General features: G+C 41.8%; 1 protein-coding gene and 1 long non-coding RNA gene across 6 annotated transcripts in view; one reads left to right on the forward strand and one right to left on the reverse strand.

Moving 5' to 3' along the window:
• The window catches only part of LOC125765207 (uncharacterized), a 118417-nt gene that overhangs the window by 78247 nt on the left and 26790 nt on the right, over positions 1-13380 (reverse strand). The window lies entirely within an intron of this gene.
• The window catches only part of LOC125764895 (regulator of G-protein signaling loco), a 40032-nt gene that overhangs the window by 18612 nt on the left and 8040 nt on the right, over positions 1-13380 (forward strand). For 4 of the 5 annotated variants that reach the window (XR_007418493.1, XM_049429557.1, XM_049429555.1 and 1 more), the window contains exon 2: positions 1751-1816. The exons of the other annotated variant lie outside the window; for it this stretch is intronic. Coding sequence is in view for 3 of the 4 variants with exons in the window: in XM_049429557.1 (XP_049285514.1) it covers positions 1751-1816 (66 nt within the window). In the remaining variant the exon portion in view is untranslated. The remainder of the gene's footprint in view (positions 1-1750; positions 1817-13380) is intronic. 5 annotated transcript variants of the gene reach the window in all.

Below are 13380 nucleotides of genomic sequence, written 5' to 3' on the forward strand. Positions count from 1 at the left end.
ATCCGATCCGAAGATTGCTCATTTGACAACGATTTCCGCTTTAACAAGAATGCCTTTTTTGCGGTCGTTTCCTGACAAGAAAAGGAATAGTTCCTTCCCATGTATAGATGGATAAATGAATGACATGAAAGGAGCATGCGAAGATACTTGAGAATCTGTAATTGCTCAGCAGTACACTTCCGGTGTGGAGTGCATGAAAAAAGGGCAGTATGTCTCAAGCTCTAGTGTTCGGCATTCAGTTGGATCCATTCTAAACGGTATTCGTTAGCTCATTAACATATGTACGGCAAATGAAGAAAAGAGAACTTACATCTTCATTCCGGTTCCTCCCGGTATGGGCTTTTAGGACTCGTTTTGTAACTCAACCCAAAACAGGTCACCGTTAATGTGATTTGTTCTGTTTGAAGTTCGTATGCATTGTAGCACATCTTCCCATTTTTTTGTGGTCTGCATTCGTTTGCTAGAAGTAAAAATAAACTAAAACCGAAAGAATAAGACAAGTTCAGTTCCGTACCGAAGGGAAACCATCAAGGGATCATCTCCACCATGGTTATGTGCGTACTCTCGTCGGAACGTGGTTTTCTCCTGTCAAGACGATTTTCTTTGACGGTTCCGCTTTACTCGCGGGAAGTAAAACTTTGCTGGATGTGGATAATTGTTACACCCTGCTATTATTAGCTCATTTCAGTGTCGGATCACCTTCCGGCGGTCGTCGGCAACAGACAAAACCGACAGGAGATGAGAAAGGAACCGCTTGGTGGACGTATTTAGCAGGAGTGTCCACATAGGACAACTGATTGTTATGTTGTGTTTCATCACACGCACACACACAGTCGGTGCTAATTTTGGTTATTATCGGTCGTGTTTTTCTTTCTGTTAAGTTCGACGTACTAAAAGAAGCACGGTGGTGAAGGGGTGATATCTGCAATACGCAATTGTTCGTCTTCTTTCCTCAATTGATAGGTTTATTTTTTGCAAAACTTCGCACTAATCTTTGCCAGATCTGGAATGCAATTCAAGGTATGTTCTACGGAATTTGAGCTTTTTTATCGTGAAGCAGCTAGAGCTCATTAAAGCAAACCACGTCATAATGGGATGATAAATGAAACCCGGCCCAAACCACGCACTGGCACATCATTACTTTAGTGCGCAAGCCAACTTGAACAAAGCAACATTAGAAAGTTGGTGAGAACAATGGTCTTTGCTACTGGTTTACTTTGCCCCGACTAGAAATTTAAGCTACTGTCAGGAGCATTCCCGGACCTATCTTTTGGGAAGATAAAGTTTTTTTTTGTTGGGGGAACCTTATTAAATGTGTAAAAAAAGATAATAAAAATATTATATTTTGTTACATGAAATATTTATCCTGTCCAAAAAAAGTTGTCTACTCCAATCTCAGTCACAGTTCCTACACTCTAACGTGGGGGAAATTTGAATTTCTCCATTGCCTCAACAAACACATTGCGAATTCACGTGAGATCGGCAATTAGACCGACGACAAGTGGTATATCAATTTACACCGGTATCATGTGTTGCTAGCCACAAAACGTGCCAAACTGCACGCGTACCTCACGGAGAACCAAGCGTGTACGAGGTTTAGCAATAAGACATATTGTGTACAACCGAGGAAAAGTTGAGAATTATTTCAAGTCGAATAACTCTTCGTAATGTATGGATTTAGAAATAAATCAAATGCTGGTTTTGTAGCTGTACTAACGATTTATTCTTTTATTACTTTACTCCATTGTAGGTGAGTGCTCCAAATCTGCTGGAGGGTGTCCACGACGATGACGTCACGGAAGATAGTAATAGACAAGTAAGTAGCACCCGCTCAGGTGCGAACGAATGATTCCGTCTTGGTTCAGCTACCTTATAACTCGCATTCAACCGTTTTAACCGTTACTCCCCGTCGATCAAGTTGGGAGCTATTGGAATGTCGACGAATGGGTGTAGTTAATCGATGCTACACGCCAATGTGTCACGGTTCAGGTCGATGTATCGATTTAATTGAGATCTCCGAGCCGGTTGATGACCATCAGTGTAGGTGTTTATATTTTAGAAACCTAATGCCAAAAATAGAGTAGAATTTAACGAGTTCGATACCTAATTCCTGTCTTGAAGCTTGAAGACTTATGTGAGGTGTTATTTTGTGGTATTTTCGTTGCGAAAATGGGACGTCGTTAGCGTAGGTGAGGTCTACCTTACCTTATTCCTTGGGCTTCACTTCATTGTAGCCTGGATGTGTCGAGAATGTGTTTGGATCCCGTAGAAATCGTTGGGTTTTAGAACCGTGTGTATCAATCATCTCCATGCGCTTGTATTTCCCATGGTGGAAGAAGGAAAAGGTTGGGCTTGTTTTCGATCTATTCGAGGCCGATCCCACGGAACGCTATGCGTTAGCAGAAGAAGTCGAATCATTAAACTGCCAAATTGGCTTATTAACGTTAATATGGTTGGCCGTAGCCATACGGCTGTTGCCGTTGCCTGTAAGGTAACTCCCTTCATTTTGGCAGCGAGCAACCGTCCGTAGATCCGTGGTGTAGTTCAAAGTACCAGATCGTTGCTTGTAGAAGGAAAAGCTTGATTGCATTGGAATGACCATATTAGCTACGGTCAACATCGGTTCTACCATTTACAGGCTGTTTACAGGCCTGTCCTGTTCGGGCTGCGCTCGTTCCGTTTGTGAACGAGATCTAGCAGAGAAGGTCTTGTATAGCATGTTGTTGCTTTCGGGTGTACTGAGTGACTGTTCAATTTGGGGAGACTTTCCACCGGAAAATTAAGGCACACGGAATGGGTTAGTGTTTTTGTGCATGTTTTTTTTCGAACAGGCCTTTGTAGGTCGTTAGAAATAACGCCTCCCTAGCGTGTATGCGAAGTAAGTGTACGTTTGCAAATTTTTCTGTTTACCCAGCTGTGTAAGCAGAAATCGTATCGAAACTGCTGTCTCGGCGGTAAGCCTAGCCTACCAGAGGCGAGCCTCTGTATGCTAAAAATGGTTGAGTTATTTTAAGGCCATTTGTCCTGGTAACGCTGATTGATGTGAAGTTTTAGATTATGATTCACCGGATTTTCTAACAATCACATCAGAATAAAAACTCGTTTCTACCGCATATGTTTGTGATTGAAGTTATGGTGGTGATCAATGTTGGCGTGCCTTATGTGCACCGTGAGAAGATGCTCCGGAGTAAGAGAAACTCTGAGATCTCGCATAGCATCAACAAGATCAGCCCAAAATCAAAGCAGCGAGTAATCTCACGCATCTTCGCGACGGAGAGATATCTCGTCTTGGTGAAATAGCAGCGACGAACCCAGCTGGGACAGAGAGTAAATACAGAGAGCATCGAAATAGGGCCATCGTCAGTAAGCAGAGTTTACAGTACGAGTGCTCTCTAACGCCAACCACCACTGGACTGGGAATCACGTCGCAGCGCTGAGCGAGACGCAACCAAACCTGGAACTTGGAAACCTTAACCGAAGAGAGGATCACCCTCGACCGGTACCAAGAGATCGCCACACACCGGATGATGGTGGCATTATACGGTCTGGAGAATGTGCGGATTTAGTTTCCATTAGACGGCGAACGAGGCCGCAAGCAAACAGTGTGCTAACGTTCAGGCTACACATTGAAGCGCTCGCGTTTTCGGTGTAGCAGAGTTTGTGTTTGTGAACGCGAGAAATCGTGGTAAAAACCGAGAACAGTTTCTTCAGATATCTTCCAAACCCGCATACGGTTTTTGGTAGCGGGGGTTTCGGTCAGTTGTGATGGAAATTAAAAATTCACCCGCATTGTTACAGTTGTCGCGTAGCAAGTACAAGCGTAGATCGTGAAGTGTTTTTGAAGTGTTGAGGTTCATACACACGGTGTGCAGCGTGTGTGTCCGGCGGGGATTACGAAAAGCGGGACTCACCCTCATATTTCATGAGAAAGTGGAAACAAGTACACACTTTTAGAGTGGCCACTTTCCTGTTGAAGAAAGATATCCACTTCCGTGTGCTTTGGACCCTTCCATCAGGCAAATACACAAAACAGCTGTGTTAGCTTCATGCCGTCTAGCGGTTAGAAACCGTTGTGGAAGGTGTTGTGGTTGTTTTAATAAAAAAATATTTATACTACGTGCATTTCCTGAAATGCAAAACAATTCGTTCAAATCCGTACGCATATTTCGGCGCATAATGCTTGCGTGTTTCCGCAAGGTGTCCGTGCCTTTTCAGTGCAGTGTAGCAAAATAGGGGTTGGACGCGTACCGGTAAAGTACACGTCTACCCCTTAATAATTTCCAAACGTATCGCGTTCCACTGGGGAAGTTATTCGCTCTCACTCTCCCGCAAAAAAAAAACAAACGACGGCCCGTCGTCAATTCAATTTCCTTTAATTGACCATTCATGCAATCAAAATACTATTCCCACTGGTCATATGGTGGGTAGGACCGTTGCAACAGATATCGGCTCCACATTCGCTGGTGATCGGTACAAGCAAGCGCATCGTCCAGTGCATTTGTGGTTTTTGCGGTATGAAGAGGTATTGTGGCCACCGCGGGCAGAGAAGTGCAACTGTGGTGCTGTAGTTATAACGAAACTTTGCGTTGTCGGAAAATTTTCCTTCGTAGAGTTTCTGTGTGTGTGTTTTAGTTTGTGTGACGCACGGTGTACAATTTTTTTTTTCGGTTGGAGAAGCTGTACAATATAGCTGAATGATCCATTGTGCGTTCCCGGATTAACAAAAAAAGGGAAAAGTTCACAGCCAAGAAGAAAGTGTTTTTTTTTTCTTTCAATTGTTTGTGGTTGAGTTTGTGAGCAAAAGGAAAAATAGGCTGCTGAATGGAAACGCATTTTTTTGGAAGTGATCGTGGAAGTGATCGTGTGCATTCAGCTAGTGAATCCAATGTCCAGAGACATCTTGACAAATCGCAATCGTTATTCGTCTATTCGTGTCTATGTGTGGGTGATCTACTATGCTTCTACTACTAAACACGGTCACTCAACATCACCGAAGCATTAATGCGCGCAGTGCGTCGTACACTTTCGAAAGTGTTGCCAAATGTGTTATAGCGTGCGCGCAATACCGCACACCCAACTGGAGCTTATGCTCCACTAACGAGAAAGGATGATGAAAGTGATTTATGGAATTGTTTATCTTTACCTTTTGTGATGAGCTGAAGCATTTGTTTTTTTTTTGTTTTTGGGTGTGGTTTACACGCGAACCTTCATTCACGCGGTTGCGTGTCGGTGAATTAGCATTTTTCTAGCAGCTACTTCTGTGCGAATGTGCAAATTGAATTAATGTTGCCGTGCGTTTAAGCTCACTGAAGTTTGCTGCGTGTTTGTTCCCATGTTTGAGCTTAGCAAAAAAAAAGGTGAACGAAGATGGTTTAGTGCATCCGTCGTTAGAGCACATTTGGAGGCTGATGGATCATACGGTCCGACATCCCAAACGTTGCCAAGAAAGCTGAAAAATGAAATTGCATCTTCCCTTTGCACAGCCCTTACATCTCCACGGATATACACGGTTGAGGTGAAGGGAATGCCGACTGCCCATTCTCCATCCCGACAACCAACCGGAACACCCAGAACCGGAGAAAGGGAATATTGGGAAATTAAAAACATGGTGGAAAAATGGCTTCGGAGAAGCTTAGCGGTTACTTTTTTTGTTGCGGTTGCTTCTTGCTCCCCGGTGGGAGCGGACGGGCCTCAGTTTGTGGATGGCAGGGATGGTTTAATGGTTTACCGATGATCAAGCAGGTTCACGGTATCCAATGCTCGATCCGGTCGATTCCATCGTGAAAGAGGAAGAAAAACAAAACAAACCACAATGTGCGCTTGTCGTTTTTCTCTCCCACCATCGTTTTGTGTCCTCCCCCCACACGCCATTCTTCTCTTCTCGCCCTCGGGAGCACCTGAGCAAACGCCGCGCGTTTATCTTTGTACAAACGCAACGCCGCGAAAGGGTTGGCCGCGGTTGCGCATACGGCAAGGGTAAACAACTTTCTAGAGAGATGGAATAATTATGATTGAATGCATAAAACCCGAGGGAGCTGTTGGGACGGGGATGTTGTTGGCAGTGACTTTGGTCAAACGATCGGGTGCTTGTTTTGTGATCGTGGGATTATTTGCTTCATCGGGCCAAATCCTCCGACCCAGGGACCGGACGGGATGCCGCTAAGATAAAGCGCGCTACAAAAGAAAAGTTTACCCTGTTTGTTGGAGGTGGTGGTGATAGCTAAATAATCTTAATTTCCCATCATGAGTTAGCTTTCTTCAATGTCGTAAAATGGTTGAGCGAAGAACCGTTGACAACATTTAAACAGCGTTAGTTTATGTTTGGTCTTTATCTACAAAGAAATGCGCATTACCATTATCGTTTGCTACTGTAGAATATTGAATATTGCTGGGCTTCTGTCCTGTAGATCACACTTATCAAATAATGCTGGAAATTTAAGCATATTATCGAGTACAATAGTGTTTTCTAAATGGTAACAGTGTTTTATAATATTAGGAATGTGAAGATCACTTTGCGACTTTGAAAAACTTTTTGCAAGATTTGCAAGATAACGCACTCCAGCTATTTACTCCCTATCAAGAACATTATTAAGTTCGTACGATCATCCATATCTCTCCAATGTTGCAAAAAACCGTTGTAAAGATTCATTTTGTTACTACAGTAAATGTAACGATCACTTCGTAGCAACAGTGTATTCGCATGTCCCGCAAATTGTTGTACCGACGACCGAACGGAAGTTACATTGGTTGTGTGAAATTTCTCAACCGTGAAGTCAAACGAAAAAGAGATAAAAAAAACACTGACGACAGAACCTTCGTAGTAAATTTCTCCTGGGAACCATAACTGAAATGTGTGTGTTTTTTTTTTCATTACAAAAAGGTTTAAAACGAGAACCTCCGACACAACACAACTGAAAAGGGTAGATTGGAGTGCAGTTGCATCATTGCATAGCGATACCTCACACCACACAGTTAATGGTGGATATATTGTGGTGGTCTGCGGCTGTACGATGGTCACCGATGCGTTTAGGCATGGACTTGCATTATTATATTTCCGGCCCAAGGTTAAGATACGGTCGGTGGCGTCGGAAGTTTTGCACTGCACACTACTACACAATAGGTTATCCACAGAGCATCTCGGTGCGATTAGTTCACTGCTCTGAATATCTTAGATATTTGGTACGGCGATTTGCGCTTTAGAAGTGACCTGATAGCCAGAAGGTTAATGAAAATACTGATAAAAATGAAAATAATTCTACACCAATATTGATCAATAACGATCAGTTGAAACCCCCCTATTGAAATGGTCTGGCAGAAAGGAGTATTGCATAAAACATAAAAATAGTTACCATCATGCTTTCAGAACTGCATGCGCTACTCGTCTTTTTCCACAAGACTTCACAATGCATTCATCGTCTGCTAGCTGCAAAACTCTCGAAAGTCTTGAGCTGATCATGGGCAAATATTAATATTCAAACAGTCATTCTTAATCTCACGATGTACATAGGTCATTGTGACCTTTGAAGTTGTCTTACGCCGACCTGAAGGGATAACCTCTAGGCTGAAAAACCATCCCCAAAAGAGTTCACGTGCGACGGTAGCACTCGTTAAAAGCTCGCGTGTTTGTATCTAACCAAGATCAGCTTGCACGTAAGGCATATACGATAGAGATCGTATACGATGTCTTTCACGAGCGCGCACGCGCGTTAGTTTTCGTACCGACACCAGTAAAATGACACCTTTAGACGAAACCTATTGAAGATCTCCGAGATCAAGTGACCGAAAGTGTCCATCATCATCGGGTCCTGGTGGTGGTGGTGGTGGCTTAGTTGCGCATTATTCTCCGCACTGTCTAATCAGCACTATCAACGTCATCTATTGCGTTGTGCCGACCGGGACGACGAACAAAAAGCTAATGAAACACGCAAATTTATGTACTTCGGTGCCCAGCGGATGGGCTTAAGGTGTTGCTCACTTTCGCCCATTTGTGTGTGTGGCAATGTTCATGTTTGGGAACGAATTCTCAGGAGATAGGCAGATAGGAGATGTAGGTTTTCTTTCGATGTAGATTAGCCTGTGGTACCGTCACCAGCCCGGTCGGGTTCGTCGCCGGTTGGGTGATTTAATTATTTCGTATCCTTACCTAACCGGCCAGGTTGTACGCGTAACGAAAGTCCGCACCGCAAATGGTTAATGTTTAATTGCGTAATGAATGTTATTAGAATACATTACCGTCTGTTTTGGGAGCGATTCCGACACACGGCATGTCAGTGTGGATTAGCATTTGAACGCACTTGTCCAATCTGCGAAGTGTGTAGTGCGCTGGTGCTATGCAAAAGCGCATGTTCTTTTGCCCGACACTGACCACCACTGTCCGACACGTCAAACGAACACATGAGCATTGATCGGAGCATGCTGTCACAGCTCATTCAGTGCAGGGTTATGCGTTTGGGTGGACGTCCCATGCAGTTAATTAAGTTGATCGCTAGGGACAGCACGATCGTGTGAGTAAGCGTTGTGGAAGAATCGCAATTTCTGGTGGGAGTTTCTAGTGCACTCTTCCATTTCCGTAGGTCGTATTGAATGTCAGTCTGAGAAATTTGTCCTTCATTTGCTTGTACTGCTATGATTGTATATTGCTCGAGTAAGGCCTACGCAAGTCATCACCTTATTGTTTTAATCGATTATTTCTGATGCAATAGATCGGCAAAGCTGGAAATGACATACAAGTATGATTTTTTCAGAAATATGATGATGCTGCTTCAGTTGGTTTTTATTATTGAAAGATGTAACACATGTCAACGAAGTAATAAATATAAGTATATTAATATACTGTGGATTTGTGGGCAACCCTGGAAAAGAAGATGTATTGCCGGTAATCGCTTTGTAGCAGACAGTTTCTATGTTTTCAGTTCTAATCACACATCAAAAATGAATACAAACAAAACAACAATCTGATGAGTCTGTAGCGTAATAATTTACGCTTAGACTTGAATGTGTTTTTTTTTAAATTCCCTTGTCTATTCCAGTGCATAGTCATGAGTGAGGAGATAAGCCATTATCTGATTAGTCTACTCGGAAGAAGAGTGCGTGGTGTTCGGGATTTACGACTTTTGATTCCAACTCGTCTACCTCCAATAATGAGTAAAACCTTCTCAGCAATAATATGTACTTTTTTACTACTTTTTTGCTATTAAAACAAAAAAATCCTGCAAATCAGCTGTGTTACATTACATATCCGGAACAATTGTGTTGTCGCTCAAAGATGTTTCTGCCACTGTAACCTTCTCTAACTCTCCGTTGCGGGATGATTATGATCTGCCGGTAGTGGCGGCGCATTCACCAGTAATTGGTCCACTTTTCCAATTACCTTGCTGTGGCATGAAGGGTTTTCACATATTTTCGCTCTGTATGTCGTAAAAACAAAGTTCTTTCTTCTTGTCATTGGTGCCAGTTCGTCCGAGTATCGTTGGGGAGTTTTGTTTTCTGGTTAGTTGTTGCTCGTTTGTGTAAGTTGAGCTTAATTTTACTCCTGTGCAATGGAAACAATCCAAAACCAAGAGCGAAAAAAAAGAACTCGTCGGTGGTACCATCAAGTCCAATGGCAATTGTTTCGCATTGGAAAACTGATTTGTTACGTCGCTTCCCTTTTTGGGGAGAGAGACCACTTTCCATTCCTCGACGGCTGGCGGCTGGACAATGCTTTTTCGAGCAAACTGGAAGGCATCGGGAAAATTAGCTGGCCTCACCGCACTGTCTCGTGAAAGAAGTCATTTGCTTCGGTTGACCAATTGTCCGCCGGTGGTCCACTTGTTCAACAGTGCGCTCAAGACAGTTTAGGGCCATTGTTTGGGTTACAAGATCACTGTAAAAACTAACGTTTTCTAGAGTCTTACCAACGGATAGAAAAAAATAAAATGTTTACCAAAAAAAAAAACAGCCTAACGGCCTTCTTCCTTCCGGGGTTTTGTGTGGAGCTTGTTTTGTGAGTTGTGCTTTGTTGTTTTGCTTTGAAAACGCTGAAACTCCACCATCAGCAATAAAACCCGACTACCGTTTCCGATTTGTTTGAGTGACGTTTGATACTCATGCTGTTGGATTTTCTAGTTTTGCCTATTTCTTCACGTGGCATGTTTTATGGTTTTGCTAAGCTGTTGAGACGAGTTGAGCTACCAGTTAAACGTAATATGGTAAAAAAAAGGGTACGGAAACACTTTACTGTGCGGTATCCATATGGATTGTTTAATTTAGCCGAACCAATATCCGTTATTTATGCTTATTAATTCGTGCCTGTCTGTCAAACAATGTTGGAATTCAGTTTTAATTACCCGTCCACAATCGAGCGTAAAATGAAAAAAGTGATTTAAGTTATTGTCATTTTTTTTGGTTTAATAAGAGCCAATGAAAGTTGAAATCTCACAACGAATGATGCACTGTTGTGACAATTGCCAAGCGCACTTATTTTTTGCTGATAATGTTCAGTCCCCATTGAGCAGGCAATAAACTGCACGATCGTGACAATTTTGTTTGTACTTTACGGTAGCAAGACGTGGAAAAATCTGGATCGTACAGACAGCCGCAAATCGTTTGCATGTAGACTGGGTACAGAATGTACTGTTGTTTTGTCATCTTTTCGATGAGGTGATGCTGTGCGCTGATAGATGATCGTGTCCCGGACCTGCCGGAGCCGCAGATAAGCGGAACGTTCTTGAAGGTTCGTTTCGGGGGTGCGAAATTTGTAAAGTAATGCAACAATGACGTGATACATGGGATGTAGACTTCCTGTCTTTGTTTGCTTGAAAATAACTTTCGAATGCATCTCACGCGCATGTTGATGTGGTGGGAAGCAAACTGTCGACTGCGAGCAACCCGCATAGGGAGTCGATGCAAGCAAACTCAAATGCAACAATCACATGGTGGAGGAGTTGATGGAAACTAGGTTGATCCGTTGCACTCATTGGTGTTAGTTATCACTTTTTCTTTTCACCTAAATTTCGAAACAATGCAATAGGCGATTCTCATCATTGCACTCTGTATGCTCTTCTAGTGTTAAGATGGAAGACAGCTGTATGTTGAATTTCGTACACACGGAGTCGTTGGTGATACCTAATAAATAAATTAAAGAACATACAAGTTCCACTCTTTGAGAAAAGGGGTATGCTCTTGATCTTGTTCGCTCAACGACCTCCGTAGTGTGGTTCAGATTTGATACCAAAAAAAAACCGAGGGGAAAAGTTATGAAGGTCGGGAACATATCAAGAAAGATTGAGCCAACAACTGGTGCAAAGAAGTGAGGAGACTTAGTTATCTTACCCTTGCTGCATCCCACGTAATGCAGTCGAGGAAAGATATGTGCATGTGGTCAGGCACACAAGTGTTGAAGAAGATGCAGCAAAAAAAAAAGAGTTGAAGACTGACATGCCGCCAAACTTGCCCACGGCCTAGGGCATTGGTGCAAACGGCATTTACTGCATTCCACGAATTTATGAGCCTTCTGTTACGAGTTTTGTTTTACGTTGCATCTTCTTCAGAGCACTTTTGCGTAGCTAAATACTGGACGACACTCCGATGCCTCCGTCGCTGATGACAAGGCTGAGGACAAGAATGAATAAAGAGAACAGCAAAACGCGCATGGCATTGACATCATATCCAGTGGCGAAAACAAATGCAATCTAAGCATGGTAAACAATCGGCTTGATTCAGTGTGTGTTAAGCGAACAAATTGGTTTCATTAGCTTCGTGGTTGTATACGAAGTAGACGACCGAGTAAATATTGTACTCGATGCCCCAATGGGTGACGAAGTTTGGAGCTCTCGGTTTAGACATTCTCAATGAAACACTAGCAACCAAATGGTACTAACTCAATGCTCTTTATGATGTGCAGATGTTTTGAGTATTACTTTTTCGTACCAGTTGCATTGGAGTCAATCGGAAATGAAAGTTAGGAGCTAGGCGCTAAAAACCAAACGCACTTACTCTTGGTGCTTTTATGATGTGTGCAATACGAATGCTTATTGCAAACACGTGTTACACTCACAAGTAGCACGTATTTTGGTTTATTAGAACTGCATCGAAACTCTGCAATAGCTGGACCAATCTGTCTTGCTAGGCTTGTTACATATTTCCCAATGTTTAGACGAAGACGCATAGTTTAAGTGTTTGTCGACTGCAAGATCTCAGCTACTTGGCGTCTGTTTTTCTTTCCACTTCCGGTACTTGGCGAGTGTAGAAAAACAAATCGAAAATGCTAATGACAGTAAGAAACTATTAGAACATTATGCTCAGAGTAAGCTCATGTGGTGATGGTGAGTGTTTTGTGTTATTTATTTTGGTTTCACCACACGATATGATTACAGTCAGGGACTTTTGGCGTTTGATATCATTCGTAACGAGTACAAATATGATGTTGTAAAATTATAGCTTTTGTTTTATTATCTGAAACGAGTGATTGTTTCAGCAGCACCACATCACGTGAGACGGGCATCTTTCGAAGATATATTTTTACGTTACCCAATCTATGGTTTAGAAACTCAGTAAACAGTGTAAACAGTATTAGATAAGGGTAAACTAAATTTCTTTACAAATGAGTTAAATAGACATAGATCATCCAAATCAAGAGCAAATGATTGATTGTTCCTGGTCTTGTTGTCTACAGCTTAGTGTTTGGCTGTTTAAACAAAGTTTCTAAAAAACGTGTCCTATCAGTACTGTAGATGGCTATGTTGATGTATCACCTTCCTGTGTTCCAAATGGTTGTCATCAATGAGAGAGAAAGATGTATAAGATATAAAAAAACTGATCATCCCATGAGCACGCTTCCGGTTTATGTTAACGATGTTTGTGTTGGTGTAAACCTAAGATCTTTTATCTTTTAGCAACAAATGCGACAAAAGTAGCTCAATTTTCCAAAAAAAATTGCGATTGTTTACGTTTTTAATTGAGCCGCGAGAATTAATTTAGTGAAAAAATAATCTTGAATTAAATTAAATTAATTTAAACAAATAAAATTAAAATTTTACTGTTTTAGGAGATAGCCTTAGGAAACTTTAAAATTTTTTTATTTTTTATTTTTTTTATTATTTTTTATTCATTTTTCATTTAAAGCATTATTTGAATGAAAAGAAACTTATTTCAACCAATTCGCATTTAAATAAATCAATTTATAAAATTTTGCTAAATTTCCCAAAAAAAAATTTAAGGCTATAGCCCTAGGAAATTTTCAAATTTTTAAATTTTTTTAATTTTTTTATTAGTTTTTACTTTTTTTTTTTCTTCTTCTTCTTGGCTTAACGACCTTACAAGTCACGCCGGCCATTTCTGGCTTACTAGACTTATTTTACCACGTAGCCGGATAGTCAGTCCTTGCTACGGGGGGACGGT

This window comes from Anopheles funestus, chromosome 2RL (assembly GCF_943734845.2).
Source record: "Anopheles funestus chromosome 2RL, idAnoFuneDA-416_04, whole genome shotgun sequence".
NCBI classification, from domain to species: Eukaryota; Metazoa; Arthropoda; class Insecta; order Diptera; family Culicidae; genus Anopheles; species Anopheles funestus.